The 18,788-nt window shown below is 39.7% G+C and overlaps 1 protein-coding gene across 1 annotated transcript in view; it reads left to right on the forward strand.

The window, feature by feature from the left end:
- Window positions 1–6,559: 6,559 nt before the first annotated feature.
- LOC114637069 (OX-2 membrane glycoprotein-like) overlaps window positions 6,560–18,788 on the forward strand; it is a 21,766-nt gene continuing 9,537 nt past the window's right edge. The window contains exons 1-3 of the mRNA XM_028785206.1: window positions 6,560–6,629; window positions 12,576–12,914; window positions 14,013–14,312. Coding sequence (XP_028641039.1) covers window positions 6,566–6,629; window positions 12,576–12,914; window positions 14,013–14,312 — 703 coding nt within the window. The 5' untranslated portion in view covers window positions 6,560–6,565. The remainder of the gene's footprint in view (window positions 6,630–12,575; window positions 12,915–14,012; window positions 14,313–18,788) is intronic.

An 18,788-nucleotide genomic window follows, 5' to 3' on the forward strand; every position in this document is an offset into this window, starting at 1 on the left:
TAACTTTCTCTGACAACTATCTTGTTGGCCAAGTTCTTGTCTAATCTTTTGAATCTTGCTTTATCCTAGGTAGCTTTATACATAGTCACTTGCAACTGCCTATATGCTTTCAAAGTTTCTTTATTTTCTTCTGCCTTGTTACATTTATGTTACAAGTATTTGCCGATTGTCTAAGTGGATGGGATATGAGGTTTTTTCAAAAACTCTTTAGCCTTTTTTGCATTCATGCAATTCTTAGAGAGCTGATACTTGTTTATTATATATATCTGGGTATATGCACACAACTCAGCAATTTGAAACAGCATCCAATTTAAAATAGTATCACAGGAAGAAGAATGGAGAAATCTTTTAGATGTATGTTCAAAAATGGTACAGACATTATAGCTCTTACTGATAGGCAATGTAATAATCATAGTTACCAAATTGTACTACTATATCTTATAAGATATCTTAATATCAATGAAGTAAAATGGTACCGACTACCAATTTACTAGTAACCAATGATTGAGACTTTCTCATGCTTAAAACAAGAAGAATGGATGTGACCATTAAATTACCAGACTTTTGTTTACCACTCATATGATAGATCCCATTTCTTTAGAGACTATGGTAGTTTGAATAAAAATAGCCCCTAAAGTCTCTTGTAGTTGAATGCTTAGGCACCAGTGAGTGGCACTACTTGAGAAAGACTAGAAAGCCTGGCCTTGTTGAAGTAACTGTGGCCTTGTTGGAGGAAGTATATCAATGGAGGTGAAGTTTGGGGTTTGAAAAGCCCAAGCCATTTTCTGTGTCTCTCTCTTTGTGCTGCTTGTCAGTCTGGATGTAGGACTGTTAGGTACTCCCTTGGCACTGTGTTTATCCTCATGTCACCAAGCTCACCACTATGCTCACGGCCTTGAAACAATAGACTAAACCTCTACAAAGGAAACCAAGGCCCCGTTACATGTTTCCTTTTCATCTGACCTATCTTCAGATGGCTCACTCCATAGACCCTGGACAGCAGGAAACAGCCAACTCTCCTAAGACAGGACAAACATCTTCCATACCCATTCTTCTAGGTTCCCCCTAAAGACACATCGCCCCCAATACCAGCAGAAAGTGGTCAGATTTCACGACGACCCTATTCCCGCTTCGTTGTCACCTCTTTCTAATTTTCTTTTTAATTAAACCAAAACGTGGGCATGTTAGTATTCTGTCTAAACTCTACCTCCACAGTTACCTGGCAGCGGCCAGGTACGCTCCTCCCCACAGTTACCTGGCAACAGGCAGGTAGGCCTGCCCACTATAAAAGGGGCTGCTTGGCCCCTCCTCTCTCTCTTGCTCCCTTGATCTCTCTGCCTGCAGGTTCTCTGCCCCCTCTCCCTCCCCCTTCCCTTCCCCCTCTATTCCTCTGCTCCTCTACTCCTCTACCTCTCTTCTCTCTCTCTCTCTCTCTCTCTCTCTCTCTCTCTCTCTCTCTTCCCTAGCCTCCTGGCTCCCCTCCGCATGCCCTGAATAAACTCTATTCTATGCTATACCATCATGTGGCTGGTCCGTCAGGGGGAAGAGATGCCTTGGCAAGGGCCTCCTGAGACATCCCCTTCCACCATTGGTCCCCATCCATCTTTTCACCATGGTCATGGTGTCTCTGCAAGCAATAGAACACTGACTTAGACAAAGTTGTTACCATCCAAAGGGATCTTCACAAAACCTTCTCCCTCCATTGAGACCACAAGCTAGTGAAGGTTACTAGTCTCTGGGGATGGAACACGGAGAGATTCATCATCATCCAGTGACTTTTTGTACACTGATGAGTTCTTTTTGTATGATGGTACTGCATATTGCTTTCTCCCTGTTACTGTACTATCAGTTTCAACTAGAACTGTACACAATATTTATAGTGACTGAATCACATTAGCACAAACTACATGATGAGGTTGCCTAGACACAGATGTCTGGCCAGCTTCTCTTTTAGAAAAGCCTGCTTTCTCCATTGGCTTGTTTTTAAATCTGTTTCATTTCCTAGCCAATGTAACTCCTCTCTCTGCATCTATTATTTTCTGAAATCACCTAGGAGCTATAATAATGTTGAGGAATATGTCCAGAGATATTTTTGATGTCCTAGGTGATTAATATGTAGCTATTTAACAACCAACACAAACCTCCCAGGTCAAGGGAAACAATTGCTCATTTTTAGCCTCAAAGCCAAGCTCTGATTTTGATTAGATTTTGTGACAAAGAGACCGATAACAATAAATGCATGTGTAGTCAGCAGATATTATTATTCATAGCAGTTAGGGTAATTACTTCTCCTGTGGAACTGTGGCAGCATCTAGGTAAAATTATGATACAAAATACTCCCTATAACATCTGGGCATTGCGTCATTTTCAAACAGATCTATGACAATGGTTCTTAACCTTCCTAACACTGCAACTCCTTAAACAGTTCCTCATGTTGTGGTGTCCCATATCCACAAAATTATTTTTTGGTACTTCAGAGCTATAATTTTGCCACTGTTATGAATGGTTATGTAGATATCTGAAAGCAGATGGTCTTAGGCAATCACTGTGAAAGGGTCTTTTGACTCTTAAAGGGTTTGAGCCTAAGGTTGAGAACCAGTGGTCTGTGGGATGAGGCTTTGCAATAAACTGAGTGATTCAAGTACAATTCTGCCAATGGTCTCATGACACATCTTGTCTAGACAAAGAGTTGGCCTAAGTAAATGATATTAGGTCACATGACTTTCACAAGGATATTGTTTCTGTCTAAATTTGTTCACTTTTTAAATGTGTTTGTTTATTTGCTCGTTTGTTTGTTTGAAGACAGAGTATCACCATTTAGCTCTAGCTGGTCTAAAACTAATAGAAACCATTGAAGATTTCCCAGCCTTATATAGCCCGACAACTTCAAACAGCAGAGATCATTGAAGGGAATTATATCTACAAGTTCACAATGTAAACCCATTTTTGTGATTGGTCAAAGAAATTGTGAAAGGATTTAAAAACTGATAATAAACTATTTACATTTTTAATGAAATAGAGGTTAAGAGTATTTCTAATTGTTTAGATGGAAAATATGATAATTAAATATATATCTTATGTTAGAGATAGAATTACATTATTAAATGAAATGACCTGTGTGTGTTTATGCTTGTAGAAAGTTTATTGATACTGGCAGGTACTCCATTGTGTGGGTTTCATAAAACCGTTTCTTTTGAGAAGACCATGAAATTCGATCCCATCACTGATAACCTGCTCTTTCTCTTTTTAGCTCTTTACCACTCCCCTCATTATTATAGACTTCTGCTTTCATGCCATCTATTGAGATAAATACATATGGTTTACATGTGTATAAAAAAATTTAGGACACATAAATGAGAGAAAAGTTGACATTTGTCTTTCTGATTCTGGCCTATTTTATTTACATGTTGATGACCAGCTGTAGCCATCTTCCAGCAAAGTCGTTCTTTATTTATTGTTAATGTCATTCTTCATGAACACATGACACTCTATTTTGTTTATAGTCCATATGTTTATTGTCTATTCATCTCTTGCCTAGGCTGATTCCTTACATCGGATTTTAAACGATGCTATAATAAACACCCGCCATGCAAGTATTTCTGTGGGTTATTTATTTAGAATCTTTTCCATGAGGAATTACACTGTGGTAATATTAATTTACAGGCCACTAACAGTGTCTAAGGATACCATTTTCCCTGCATAATTGCCACCATTTTTTATTATTTCTTGTCATTCCAATTGATGTGAAGTGGAATCTCAATATAGTCTTAATTTGCACTTCCCTAATATAAATGTTGAGCTTTGTTTTTTGTTGCAGTTATTGTTGCTGTTTATGTTTTGAATATTTTATGTAATCTTTAAAGTTTCTTATTCATTCTTTTGGAATTTTTTACAATGTGTTTTGATCATTATGATAACATCATCTAATTCCTCCTAGATCCAGCCCTTTCTTCCCTATGGACTCTTTGTATTCTATTGGTTGTTGTTGGTTGGTGAGCTGGTTGGCTGGTTGGCTTTGGTATTAGAGGTTTTGGGTTGGTTTGGTTTAGTTTGGTTTGGTTTTGTTGCATATGTGGTTGGTTAGCTTGTCTGTTATTGATTATGGAGGAGAGTAGTATGAACATACATGTTTATGAAATGCTCACTGAATACTGATCCCAGTTCAGAGAAGCCAAGACCAATTACATTCTTGAGTGAATATCATTATCTCCTAGGTTCAAGTTCTGGGTTCTAGTTACACATAAATAGTCTGTCTGGGAAATTATATTTGTCTCTTTATAGATCAGATAGAAATACAAGAAGCATGTTCAGACATGAGAAGGGAAAGAGCATCCTCATCTTGGAATCTTGTTGGAACCCTCTCCAGCTCAGAATGAAGAGTTTAAGCACAATTTGTTATGAAGGTTACTAGCACAAAGAAACTAATCTTTTCAAATTTGATGTTAAACTATTAACAAATCAAGCTTGGAGTCTGAACATATGTGACTTTTAATAAATCCTTGTCCACCTGTTTCTGGACACTTTCTAAGAATCTCAGATGAGGCTCCCTTTTAAAATTCTTTCCTACCAGAATGTGCCTGAATACAAACCTCCCATAAGAGTAGAAGTATGAGAAGTTGTCCTACTGGGAATAGAATTGGTCATTGGAATAAACGGGCATTGTGGTTTGGATAGGCATGGGTGCCATAGACTCCTCTGTGTGAATGCTCAGCCCATAGGGAGTGGCATTAGTAGGAGGTGTTCGTAGGAGGTGTAGCCTTGTTGGAGGAAGTGTGTCACTGTGGGGGCAGTGGATCATGATGATAATGGACTAAGCTTCTGAAACTATAAGCCAGCCCCAGTTATATTTTTCATTTATAACATTTACAATGGTCAAAGTTTCACAGCAATGAAACTGTAACTAAGGTAAGGAAGCTCTTCTGTACATTATGCCTCAGCACAAATAGATTGCAGTAAAACAGGATCACATATGTCTCAGCCTTGTGAACAAATATTTATATTCTCCATGATAACAGATGCTGTAGAGGTTTCTTAATATCTTAAACTGTTTACAGTAATGATATCTAACCCCTGTTCTACATTTTATGATGAAGCTTACATGAACTTAAATTAATAGCCCATCTGTCACTCAAGATAAGAATTCACTTCATTCCTTCCTCTTAAATCTGTAATAGGAACCCCAGAAAAGAGCTCACAGTTTTTGGATCACATGTGAGCTTGACCCATTTATCTGTCTGATGGTATACTTTCTGTTTTACTGTGCCACAAATAAATCCACCATTTCACTACTACTTTTCTGGATCTTGTTCAATTCTCTGTCACCTATACAAAGAACCTGTGAATTACATCATAGAAGAACCCCATATCACCTGTGAAACATACGTTTATGAAAAAAAAAAACTAGAGGGAAGGAAACCCAGGAAATTGAAAATTGTTGCAATAAAATATAATTTAAAATAATTTTTGAACATTTTTTTAAAAATTTCACACCATGAACACTGTATCTTCTACATTACTTTCCCTTTCTCGCTCCAATTTCTCCTCTCTCCTCTCTTTCTCTTTCCCTCTTAAACTAATCCACTGTGTCATTCTGAGTTTCTGAAACTATATAGGATGGACTCTTACTAGGATGGACTCCAACTCACAGAGATCTGACTATCTTTGCCTCCTAGGTGCTGAGGTTAAACATGTGCAGCACCATGCCTTGGTAGAAAAATGTTTTTAAAAAAATGAGGAAGGAGGTATCTTAGTTATGGTTACTATTGCTAGGATGAAACACCATGAGCAGGAGCAACTTGGTGGAGGAAGTGGTTTATTTTATTCACAGTTCAATATAAAAGCAATGAGGTCAGGAGTGCACACAGTGAAGAAACCTGGAGGCAGGAGCTGATGCAGAGGGATGCTGCTGACTGGTTTGTTTCACTTGGGTTGCTTCCCTGCTTTCTTATAAACTCAGGACCACTAGCTCAAGAATGGAACCACTCACAATAGTCTGGGCTCACTTCTTTTGATCACTAAAACAAGTAGGCACTAAAACCATCTGGTCCTAGGCTTTTTTTTTTTTTTTTTTTTTTTTTTTTTTTTTTTTTTTTTTTTGTGGGGAGACTTTTAATGACTGCTGCTATTTCCTTAGAGGCTATGGGACTGTTTAGATGGTTTATCTGCTCCTGATTTAACTTTGGTACCTGGTATCTGTCTAGGAAGTTGTCCATTTCATCCAGGTTTTCCAGTTTTGTTGAGTATAGGCCTTTTTAGTAGGATCTGATGATTTTTTGAATTTCTTCAGTTTCTGTTGTTATGTCTCTCTTTTCATTTCTGATTTTATTAATTTGGATGCTGTCTCTGAGCCCTCTGGTTAATTTGGCTAATGGTTTATCTATCTTGTTGATTTTCTTAAAGAACCAGCTCCTGGTTTTGTTGATAGATACAATAGGTAAATATCCTTGTTAATGAATAACCTCAGTGGGAAGCTTTGATAGGAGCATGAATTCTGGCCTCACTTGGAAGTTTAGCTAGGAAACACAATATTGTCACTGTTAGAAAAAGACTTTCATCCTCAGATTCCATGGACTTTTCACTCCTTTGCATCATCTATCCCTTAATGCTTCCTCTCTGTGCACAAGAATCAGGTAACTATTTTCTTTTATGGATGTTCAGCTGGACGTGAGTAGCAAATAAATACTACGTTACAGGACATTTACTTTTACTCCAGTAGGTAAAGAGGAATGTATGCTAGATTCAGTTTGTTTTCCATATACCTATATAATCACACAGCTAGCAAATCATGTAGTGGGAGCATATTTGAAACAATGACTATAGAAAATGAAAGAACGGTGTGAATGAAGATGGGAACACAGCTTCTGAGGTGTGCACGACTTGCTCAAATTAGATAGTTTCCTCATTATCTGCTTTATGTAACAATGAAGGTAGAAGGCCAACTAGAGGCCAGTCAAATTCAGGTTCTTTTTAAAAATTAAACTACTGAATCCAAATTATTCTGCCCCTTTACCAGTGACTGTGTATTCATCCACTGCAGTGTGTCATGAACTATGCTTTAATTTGCAAATTCGTTTTGGTCATGATAAATGTTCCTATGAACATCTTTGTTCATATTTTTGGAGAAAACATGTGTGCACATCTATTAGCTCTGTTATGGTTACTCTTACTGCTTGTAGAGATGCTTTTGTTCATTGATAAGATGGCCCCCACGGTTTCCACCAAGTACCCAAAAGAATTCAAACTCCCTTCAGCAGTGTGTGTGAGGTGTATTATTTCTATACCTTGTCAATCAAACTCGACATTATTCACCTTTCATTTAAACATCTGATATATGTAGTCCTCCATTTAATCTGTATTTCTTTGATAATCAAGTTGAACACCTTAAATGTATAAACTATCCAGAGAGGTGTGGAAAAATACATACTTTAGGGTACATATATACACATATACATTAGGATTAAAATACAAATTTGGATATATATAATTTATTTTATGTTGGTTAACTTATAATTCTTATTTTATGCCCCTAATAAATATTTATTAGGTAATATGTGTTGGGTACCATTTTAGAAACTTGATATTCAGTGTTGAAGAACATACTGTAGTTCTCTGTCCCCTTCCTAGTTCTGAGGATCCAGTGCAGTGCCTTGGATGTATTAGGCAAGCGTTCTACTACTGATAATGTATATAGAATCTCCATTCATATTCCTTTTTATTGAAACACAGTCTCACTATGTATCATAAGTTAGTCTTGAATGCATGATCCTCCTTCCTAAGTCTGCAGGAGTGTGTTACCTTCTATTGTTCAGAAAAGGCAAATAAAATGTTAATCATTAGGGAGAGAGACCTGATATATTTTAATACACCACTGTAATATGGAAATATATATCTCTTAACACTGGCACTTGTTTTGAGAGTCTTCACAGAGGATAGAGCATAAGGATTATGAGACAGTTGCCCTGGGAAGAGTCAGTTTTCTTAGTCCCAATTTGATTTGTTGATGAAGACAGAAACCTATTCATCAATATTAAAGAGACTTAAAACTTTAAATTTGTGTTTATTTAAACATAATAAGAAACTTAAAAGAAACCACAGAAACTGTGTTGTTAATGTACATTTCAGCTGTGCCATAATGAGTTTCTGGCCACAAATACATGAAACAGTGTTTTCTCTGCTTTCAAGTAGGAGGAAGTCTTCTGGATAGGATAGGGATGTAGCTATTTTGAAATGTAAAAACTCCAGTTGGAGTTAGAAGGTTGAAGTTGGGGCCTGGGTTCTGGGCACAAAAACAGTGCAATTAAGAATGTTAGGAAAGTTTTTCATTCACCCTGAGACAAATGTGAAGATGGCTTCAGAAATAGTGATATATCTGTGTACTCTTTGAAATATAAATAGAGAATAATTCAATTGAAAATTGTTTAGCAGTATTATTGGGGAATCAAGTTTTATATTATTATATTCTCATTTGTATGAGTCAGTGTTATCTAGAGAAACAGAACCTGTAGGATGAATGTGTATATTCTAGTTTGTGACTAGTTGAGATTCTAATCATATTTTCTTAGTAGTCTAAGAAAATATTTCTGGAGAAATTGTGCAGTGCTTTTAAAATTTACATCATTTTTGGCATGTAGAAGAGCATCTTACATTCTAACTCACACAAAAATTTGTGAGGTATTTGTGTGCCTATAAGATGGAATTAACAGTGAAATAAGGGACTGAGCACTGTAGGGGCAAATGCAGGAGTGCCTGTTCCATTGTCCTCTTGGCTGAGTGAGAAGCATCCCCAGCATCATACAGCCTGATGGCCAAATGACAGGGATCATTGAAGGGAATTTGTTGTGCCCACCCTCGTCCAGCAAGGATGACGTGACACACGAGCTCTTCTCCAAGCAGTTTATTCAGGACCTTGAATAAGCTTCTCTCCCCCCAGGGAAGCTTCTCCCAGGCTTAGGTACTCTAGGAATAGCCTACCCCTGTCTGCCACGTGGCAACAGCAGATAGGTCCACATACACGGAAGCAAGCCAGATCACTAGCCACAGCCAAATAAGGACTTGTTTACTCCTGAGAGCACTCGCCAACAGGTGGCAGAAGGCAGAGACCAGCCGCCATCTTAAGGGCACGGCACTATGTGGCTCTCCACATGAATTATCAAATGGCCAAAGAAACCATGAAAGGATTTAAAAACTGATAAAGTAATATAAAGTTCAATGAAATAAAGATTAATATTATTTCTGCCTAACCATTAAGATTGAAATTTATGAGGATGGAATGTATATCTGTTAGAGATAGAATTAGATTATTAAAGGAAATAAGCTCTGTATGGTTACATTTATAAAAAGATTACAGTTACTAGCATATATTCATTTATGGGTTTCATAATGATAATTATCTTCTGAGTGTACCATGTAGTTTTCTCATATTCACTTCCCATAACCTCCCCTTCCACTGTATTCTGCTTTTGTCTTCTCCTTTTGTCTTCTCGATATTACCATTCTGTTCCTGCTTTCATGTCATATACAGAAATACATACATATTCTTTACATATTTCTCTACAAAATCTAGGATCCACAAATGACAGCAATCTTGACATTTGTCAAGATTGGAAGCTGGCTTCTTTTCTTATATGTTGATGGATGGTTGGCTTCTTCATCTTTGAGCAAAGCCATTTTTACTTTATTTTTAAAGTCATTCTTTACAAATGGATAACACTTCATTTTGTACATATTTCACATTTTCCTTATCCATTTGTCTGTTGATGGGTACCTACGTTGATTCAATGGGTTTGTTTAATCAATGATGCTATAAGAAACATGGATGTGCAAGTGTGTCTGTGGGACATTGACTTAGAATCTTTTCTGTGGTGAATTCTACTATGGACATTCTGGTTTACAGTCACCAACAGAGTCTAAGGATATCCCTTTCCCTGAATAATTGCCAGCATTTGTTGTCATTCCAGCTAAGGTAAGATGGGGTCTCAGTGTAGTTTTAATGTTTGCATCCATCATGGCTAAGGATGTTTAATATTTTTCCCAGAAGCTTATGGAGTTTTGTACTTCATCTTTTAAAACATTCAATAGTTCTTTTGAAATGTTGTACAAAGATTTTTGATCATATTCATCCCATCCCCAAACTCTTTCCAAATTGACCCTCCTCTTCCCTGCATGGTTAGTTAGGTGGTTGGTTTGGGGGTTGGAGGTTTTGGTTTCTTTGGATTCATTTGTTTTGCTTGTATTGTTGTTTGTATGGTTGACTGGTTGGTTGGTTGGTTGGTTGGTTGGTTGGTTGGTTGACTGGTTGGTTGGTTGGTCTGTTGGTTGTCTGGCTGGCTGGCTTGTTGGTTGGTTTGATTTTGGGGGAGAGTATTGTAAATATCATGCTCTTGAACTATAGGCTGACTACTGATTCTAGTGCAGCAGAAGCTAGGCCAAATGCATTCTTCAGAAAACAGTATTATTTTATGATTCAATGTCATATTCCAAGTTCCACATCAATAATTTATCTGGGCTATTTATTTACTTCTGTTTCGATAGGATAGAAGTATAGGAAGACCAGTGGAAACATGGGAATTAAAAGGAACCTCTTATCTTGGTATCTTCTCCAGCTGAGAATGAAGCTTTAGAATTTACATTTGATAGTAAATGATACATTTACTAGCATACAGATATGATTCCTTTCCTATATAGATATTTTATGTTAAAATGGTAATAACCAGGCTTAAGGACTGAACATATATAACTGTGAGAAGAATTTCATCCCCTTTTTCTAGTCACTTTCTGAGAATCTCAGTAAAGACTCCTAACATTTAAAAATCATTCCTACCAGGACATATCTATAAATAATTTGCCATGTGGATTTCTCTATCATTACAAGCTGCCTTAATTTAAGAATTCAACAAATATTTTCTTACTGTTTTCTGCTCATTCTGAGTGATTGAATTAACAGCATTTAGTCCATCTGATTTCTTCAGGTTAAGTCAATAACCAGTGTTTAGGTGAGAAGTCATGAGAGGTGGTTCAGTAAGTAAGAGCTAAGAGTATGTTGTGTTCTATGTAAGGACCCATGTTCTCTCCCAAGCACCTACAAATCAAACTCCAGGGGATCCATAAACCTCTTTTATCCTCTGGGGGTATATGCACTCAAGGACACATACCCCATGTCATAAGTAAAATTAAAAAAATAAAAAAAATCTCTCAAACTTGAATTCAGGAGCAGAATGAGTGGTTCATTTACACAATGGAATACTATTCAGCTATCAAAAACAAGGACATCATGAATTTTGCAGGCATATGGTTGAACTACAAAAATCATCCGGAGTAGGTATCCTAGACCAAAAAGACATGCATAATATGTATTCATTTAATTGTGGCTATTAGCCATACAGTACAGGATACCCACCATACACTCCATAGACCCAAAGAAACTAAAGAAGGAAGTTCCAAGTAAGGATGCTTGAATCTCACTTAAAAGGGGGAATAAAGTAGTTATAGGAGGTAGAGGGAGGGAGAGACCTGGGTGGAGAGAAAATGAGGCGGGGAACAAAAGGGTTCAGGATCCTGTTTGGGAAGAGACAGGAGAGAGGGCCAGAGAGGAGAATGAATGGAAATCTGCAGCTGGTAGGGTGGGGGGGGGGGGACACTTATAAGAGGTGTCAAAGAAGCAAGAAAATTTAATTTACAAATTCTTTTGTCAACATCACAGTGAAAGTTGTTGGTTTTATGAATTAAGTTACATATTTGACAGTTTCATGTATGTATGTGGTACATCCTTTTCTGTTTTCTTCTCCTTTCTAATGTCTCTCCCAGTTCTATCATCTCACCCCCCACGCCTCTTCTCCCCACGACTCCTGCTCCTAGGTTCATGAGTTTTGGTCTTGCCTTGTGACCCACTCAGTTTAACCAGGACCATCAGTGGCAATATCCAGTGGAGACTGGGTGTCACCCGGGGATGGACACACAACTGCAGGCAAAGTTACCCACTTTCCCTGGATGTATCAGTAGGAAATACTTCATCAGTGAAGGGTGGGAAAGCCCTGCTCCACCCAGGTTTGGCAGTCATTGGGGCTAAAACAGCTTGTTCTTTGAAAGATTTTTCTTGGACTTCATGTCTGGGCCCGAGCATATAGCAGATCGCAGATCGCAGATCTCAGGCTGCAGTTCTGTACCCAACCTCAGAAAACCCAGCAGAAGAGGGCCTCCCAGGAGCTTTAACTCAGGTAAGGAAACAGCAACACCCACCCCAAACAGGGGGTAACTGGGACCCACTGGGACCCAGGAATTCACTCCTGGCCCAGAGCACAGGTTCCTTCCGGTCTGGGCCCGAGGGCTCAGCAGATCCCGGGAGTCAGCTCTGCACCCAATCTCTGAGAACACAGAGGAAGTGGGGCTTCCTCTGAATAATGAATAATCTTACTTCCTCAGACTGGACTGTGTCATTACGCATGCCTCTTTTTTTTACTGAGCACAAGAAGCAACTAAAATGGTAATCCTAAGACAGAAAGACAAGTGTTATTAGAATACTCCACAGAAGTATGTGACTATATATCTATATATCTCTTAACAATGGATCTTATTTTCAGAGTCCTCACAGAGGATAAAGCATAACACTAATGAGACAGCCATCCTGGGAGGAAACGTGACTCTCTTCTGCAACTTCACAAGCCTGGCAAATGTTGAGCAAATCACCTGGCAGAAAATCCAAGGCTCTTTGCCTCAAAATATTGGGACTTACAGTCGTAAATACGGAGAAAAGATTCTCCCACCATATGTAAACAGGCTGCAGTGCAAGATCCTGGAACCCAGTGCCTCCTTCATGACTATCCAAGGAGTGACATTTGAAGATGAAGCCTGCTATAAGTGTCTGTTTAACATTTTTTCACAAGGCAGCCGTGGAGGACAAACCTGCCTTACCATTTTAAGTATATAACCCTTTCATGGAGGGTTCTATAATAAGGGGTATACATCGTGGAGTTATAGTTTTTAAGAACATTGTCCTGAAGACGAACGATAATGAAAAGCTGATGGTGATGGGTCCAAGTTACTTAGACAGGAGGAAAGCAATGGAGGCCTGTGGAGATGTTGTGCTCAGGTGGAATCTTTTCCCTCTGCGCATCATTTCTTTACATTGTGCTTCCATTAAGTGGAGAAAACTCAGAAAAATATCAGAATGTTGTTACTAAGACAAGATGAACATATAAGAAAAGAGACATCATAGGAAAAAAAAGGAGACATGAAGCTAAGAGAATTAGTGTTGCCCAGTCTTCAAACAAGCAAAATGGCACAGTACTAGTGAGAACATCAAAGTTCCTTATTATGTCACTGTAAGATGATTATTAATATTCTGTATCGATTAATTAATGTCAGAAATTAATTTGGCAGCAGTTATTTCTTAATCAGCTGGTCTCTCCAAATAACCACAGAGAGAGCTTTTAATATTTCAAAGCATAGGCCTTAGCTAGGCAGTCTCTCAGCTGGGCAGACTCTCAACTAGCTCATCTAAGTTAACTCAACCACCTAACCCCAACCAGCCACATGGCTAAGTATACTATCCAGGCTACTAATCACATCTGTTTCCTCTCATATCTCTAGGAGAAAGGCCTTTCTCTCTCTTTTTTTCAGAGTTCCTTTCTCCCTCCCAGGAAGTCCCACCTTCCACTTCCTGCCCAGATAATTGGCCATTAGATTTTTATTAAAGTCAATCAGAGAATGCCTTAGGTAGGTGAGGAAGAACAAAGACACAACTTCTCACAGTGTACCCGAACATGTCTCTGTGAGTATGAAGTGCTGGGATATATGTAATATAATTTATAGATGCATGGAAGTTGAGAAAGCAGTCAGTAGGTGGAGGAAAAGATATTGGAGGTTTTGTGACATCAGTCAGGAGGTATCAGATAGGGATGAGTTTTCAGCATTTGTGTGTCATATAGAAATTGGGGGACATGCCATGCTCTCACAGCAGAGGATTTGGGATGACTTGCTTTTGTAGTCGTAATTTTGTTTCCCTCTGTTTGCCTCAGCTGTATCTGAGCTAGTAACTGAACTGCAGTCTGCCCCTGGCTCTGAAGATCTTCATAATCTCCATTGTTCAGCTGTGGGAAAGCCTGCTCCCAGGATCTCCATTTACCCTTCACAAGTGGCAGTGCACCCACCACAAGAGTACTTTTCTCAGAACGCCAATGCCACAGTGACTGTCACTAAAATCTACAACATCTCTTTGAAAACTGCGAGGTCCCTGGGTCTCCGGGACCTGGTTGTGTCCATGACTCACCCCGTGAGATACGAAGAGAAGATAGTCCCTCTGCCAGTCAATCAAACAAGTAAGTAAAAGTGACAGTGAAGTTAAAGGGGACAGCTGGTGCTGGGAAAACTGATTAGTCTTTAAAATGCTTTCCATAAAAGCACAGAGCCCAAGTTTGATGCCCAGCACCCACATGAAAAGCCAGTCATGGGGGTGTGCTCCTAATCCCAGCATGGCAAGAATAGACAAAGTTAGAGAGCACTCTCTGTTGATCTCTAGCACCTACATGACATACATTTACATACACACACAGACACACACACAGACACACACAGACATGCATACACAGACACACACATAAAGAAAAGAGAGCAAGATAGCAGAGATATTTATCTTTTAAAAAAATCTATTATAAGAAATATTTGTATAAATCAGCTAACTTTAATAACATAAATCAATATAAAACAGATGCATGATTAAGAAATCAAACAACAAAGCCAGTTGTAGGGTCCTATGTATTTAACCCCAGGAGTTGGGAAGCAGAGGCTGGGTGATCTGCTCAAGGCCAGCCTGATCTACATACTGAGTTCCAGGCCAGCCATTCCTAGTGAAACCCTGTCATCAGAAACAAAAAACAACAAAATAACGGAAAAAAAAATCAAACAATGTCAACATCTAACAATTCATCTTGGGGCATGCTGTTCTTTGTAGGCAACTTATTTTTTGTTATTCACAATTTTCTGTCGAAGTTTTTTTAATCCTACACAGAGAATTCTCTTTAGGTTTTCCTTCAGTTTAAAGTTGTAGATAGCTATTTTTATTTATTTATTTATTTATTTATTTATTTATTTAAGCTTTTTATTGATTCTCTGTGAGTGTCCCATCATGCACTCCAGTCCCACTCATGGCTCCATTCTTTGTATCCTCCCTCTGCCCTTGCAACCTGCAACCCAAAAGAAAAGTACATAGGTATGGGACTGCGTAAGGGTATCCTGGTTCATGGCAGGGCATGTGCCTAGAGCCCCAAGAGTCTACGTGAGAACCGGCAGGAGTTCTGCACACCCCCAGAACCCAGGGTCCTGACGTGCAGTCTAGTCTCCATAGAATTACATTGTTCAGTCACGTAGGCCATTACAGCCCCTACCAAAGTGCACAGGTAGAGGCTGTGACTAGAGGCCTCAGGCCCTAGGGATTTACATACTAATGAAGGCCAGAGGGCAGAGCAAATTAAGCAGGCCTCCCCAGATCCTCCCCCTTTCTCCCTCCCTATATAACTTGGGACTGCCCTGAGTTTTACGGGGCATACTTCCATATCCATCCACCATACGCCATGACAATAAACCCTTTTGGAACCAAGAACTTCCTCGTGTCATTGGGGCCTGCTGCTGCCAAAGCCTCCAGACCTCCTCTGCAGTGGCCCTTTAATTTTTCCCACACATAGGATAGAATAAAACAAAACAAAACAAAAAACAAAAAACAAAAAACAATTTGTCATGGAAGCTATAGAATGTCAGTGTGTCATACACTATACTGTTTTGTCCCTATATCTTTACTTGCCAATGTTCATTGCAGTGATTCATTGGTCTGGTTTAAGGCCTCTGACTTCTGCTTCACCATTAATACTGGATCCTCACTGGGACTCCTCTTGGATACCCTGATGTTACCTGTGTTATGTAGATCCTGCAGCTTTGGATATGCAGGATTGGCCCTTTCATGTTGTTTGAGCAGTTCATAAATGGGGTAGATGTTGGGTAAGACAACGCAAAGCTCTGGATCTGGGCCTGGGTGGTGGCTCAGTTGGTCAGCTCACCAGCTGTCCTGTGCCTATACCACCAGGGGGAGCCCTCCAGCACTGCCACAGCCAGATCACTCAATGCTGCAGCCAGCAAGGTGCAGGGTCAACTCTCCTACTCTCCTGCCCTCAGGCCAGCTCTCCTGTGTCCCACCCCCAACCAGGGTCAGCTGGACTGTGCTGTCCAGGCAAGGTACAGGGCCTGCTCTCTGGAGTGCTGCAGCCAATGAAGAGCAAGGACAGCTCTCCAGCTCTTATGACTTGTCTGACTCAGGTGAGGGGGACACGGCATCTCTCCCTCACCCACATTGCCTCAAGGCAGATGAAGGTACCCAACACATCCTCATCCATTCCTCTGCCACCAGGGTCAGCTCTATTGTGCTGCCCTGGCAAAGGATGTGCCAGCTCTCCTGAATGTGGTGACCAAGGAAGGCTGGGGCCAGCTCAGCACAATACCTCAAGGGGTAGTCCAGACCAGGGCTATCTGCATGGCTTTCAGTGCTAACACAGGCCTGGAACATCTACATAGCCCCCAGTTGCCACAGGACCAGAGATCCAGACATTGCTTCCAACAGTAGCATGTGCTCAGATGGCAATGCAGGCCAGTCAGATCAGCTTGTCCGACCCACCCTCTGAGGCAGCGTTGCTCTCAGACATCCACATGGTCTCTGGTGACAGGTAGCTCAAACCACAAAAATCTACTTGGTGGTAATCTGGTGGCATTCTACCTTGGTGGTAGCCTAGGCCAGGAGCTCACCAAGCCCCATTGTTGCCCAGGCTCCTCACATCTGACTGTTCCTTGCTGCTGCTGAGTCTCCAGTTCCACCTTTCTCTACTGTGTATGTACAGTCTCCCTTCCCTCCATTGAATATTTCATCTTTCTCATCTCTCCATCACATATTTGCCCATCCCTGTGGTGTCAGATGCTCAGGTGTTTTTCTTCAGGCTACCCTGAGATGGCTATAAATTTAAAGGAATATTTCTATAGCACTTTAATTCATGTTAGGTAGTTTTTTCTTTCTTTTGTCAATTTGGTGACACCGTTGACTTTCCCTCATTTTTAAATTTTATGTTTAAATTAGCACACAGTGTGCTAGATAATATAATGACAGTTTTGAACAAGGTGACATTTTATCATTTCCCTTCTTCCATTTCACCCACATCCTTGCCACCCCATGCCTCCTGCCATAGAGCATGCTCATTCCCAGTTCATTTATCTCTTCCAGAGTGTCCCTGTGTTCACACTTACCATCACAATTGCTCTCTTTGTCTTCTTACCAGGTTTCAGACTTTACACACAGTTGGTCTTGTTTATGCAGACACACAAACAGACAGAGAGACAGACACACACACAGACACACAGACACACACACACACACACTAAAATCCACATATGAGGCAGAACATTATGAGTTTGTTCTCACTTTTATGTTCATACTTTCCAGATCAATCCTTTTTTTTACAAACTTCAATATTTTATTCAATTACAACTGAAAAATATTATATTGTGGGTATACATCATATTTTATTATTAGTTCATCTGTGAATTGACATCTAGGTTGCCAACAGCAATAAGCATGGATGTACAAGTGCCTCTATGGTAGAACCTGGAGTCCTTAGGTTATATGCCCAGGAGAGTACAGCTGGATCATTTCATAATTCTCTTTTTTAATTCCTTGCAGAGCCACCAAACCAATTTCCATAGTATCTGTATTAATTTTATCAGCAATAGCAGTGAGTAAACATTCCTTTTACCCCACATCCTCTTGACCATCTGCTGTCAGTTTCCTTCTTAATAGTCCTCTGAGATGATATGTTGTCTCAGAGTAACTTTAATTCACATTTCCCTGAATACTGGGGATATTAAGTACTCTTAAAAAATACTTACTGGAGATGGTTCACTGATTAAAAGCACTGGCTGCTCTTCCAGATAATGAGATTGTATCCCCAGTACTTACAGAGCAGTTGAAAACTTCAATTCCAATCTGGCCTTTTCTCTGGCCAAATTTTGTTGTAGTCATGGCATCGCTTTACAGCAATGAAACAATGACTAAGACAAATAAATAATATAAATTTAATTGCATTAAAGTTCTAGTAAAAGGATAAGAAATCCAACACTGGGGACCTCCATGTAGCACAGAGTTGTTCAGTAATTGGAAGGCTTTGCATGGTAGGATGCACCATGTGAATGAAAGGGAGCTGAAAATCCCCGGTGCCATCAATGCTGTCACCAGGATTCCTCCCCATTATGATGTCCTTAAGCTACTCACAAGGGACTGCCACCATGACTTAAGCATGTCTTGTAGGTTTCACCTTTTGATATTCTTGCATTATCTATCCTCTTTGTGAAATTACCATACAAAGAATTAGATTATTAGATTTCACCATGGCATGTGTGTGTGTGTGTGTGTGTGTGTGTATCATTATACTTTATTCTCATTTGTCTCCCTCTTTCGCTAGCCTGTCCCTTCTGTCTCTGTGTTTCCTGTTTACCAATTCCAAAACTATGTTTTCTAATATCCAGATTATTTCTACCCACTTAAGGTCTTAGGGTTTTCTAAGCTTCTATTTTCAGAGGAGTGGGGACTGAAGCCAGAGGGTGTGAGCATGCTAGGCAAGGGCTCAAACGGACACATCCACACAGTCTGTTCTTCCTTCCTTTCTTTTCTTTCCTTTTTTTCCTTTTTCCCTTTTCCTCTCCTCCTCCTCTCTCTCTCTCTCTCTCTCTCTCTCTCTCTCTCTCTCTCTCTCTCTCTCTCTCTC

This window comes from Grammomys surdaster, unplaced genomic scaffold (genome assembly GCF_004785775.1).
Source record: "Grammomys surdaster isolate TR1022 unplaced genomic scaffold, NIH_TR_1.0 125167, whole genome shotgun sequence".
NCBI classification, from domain to species: domain Eukaryota; kingdom Metazoa; phylum Chordata; class Mammalia; order Rodentia; family Muridae; genus Grammomys; species Grammomys surdaster.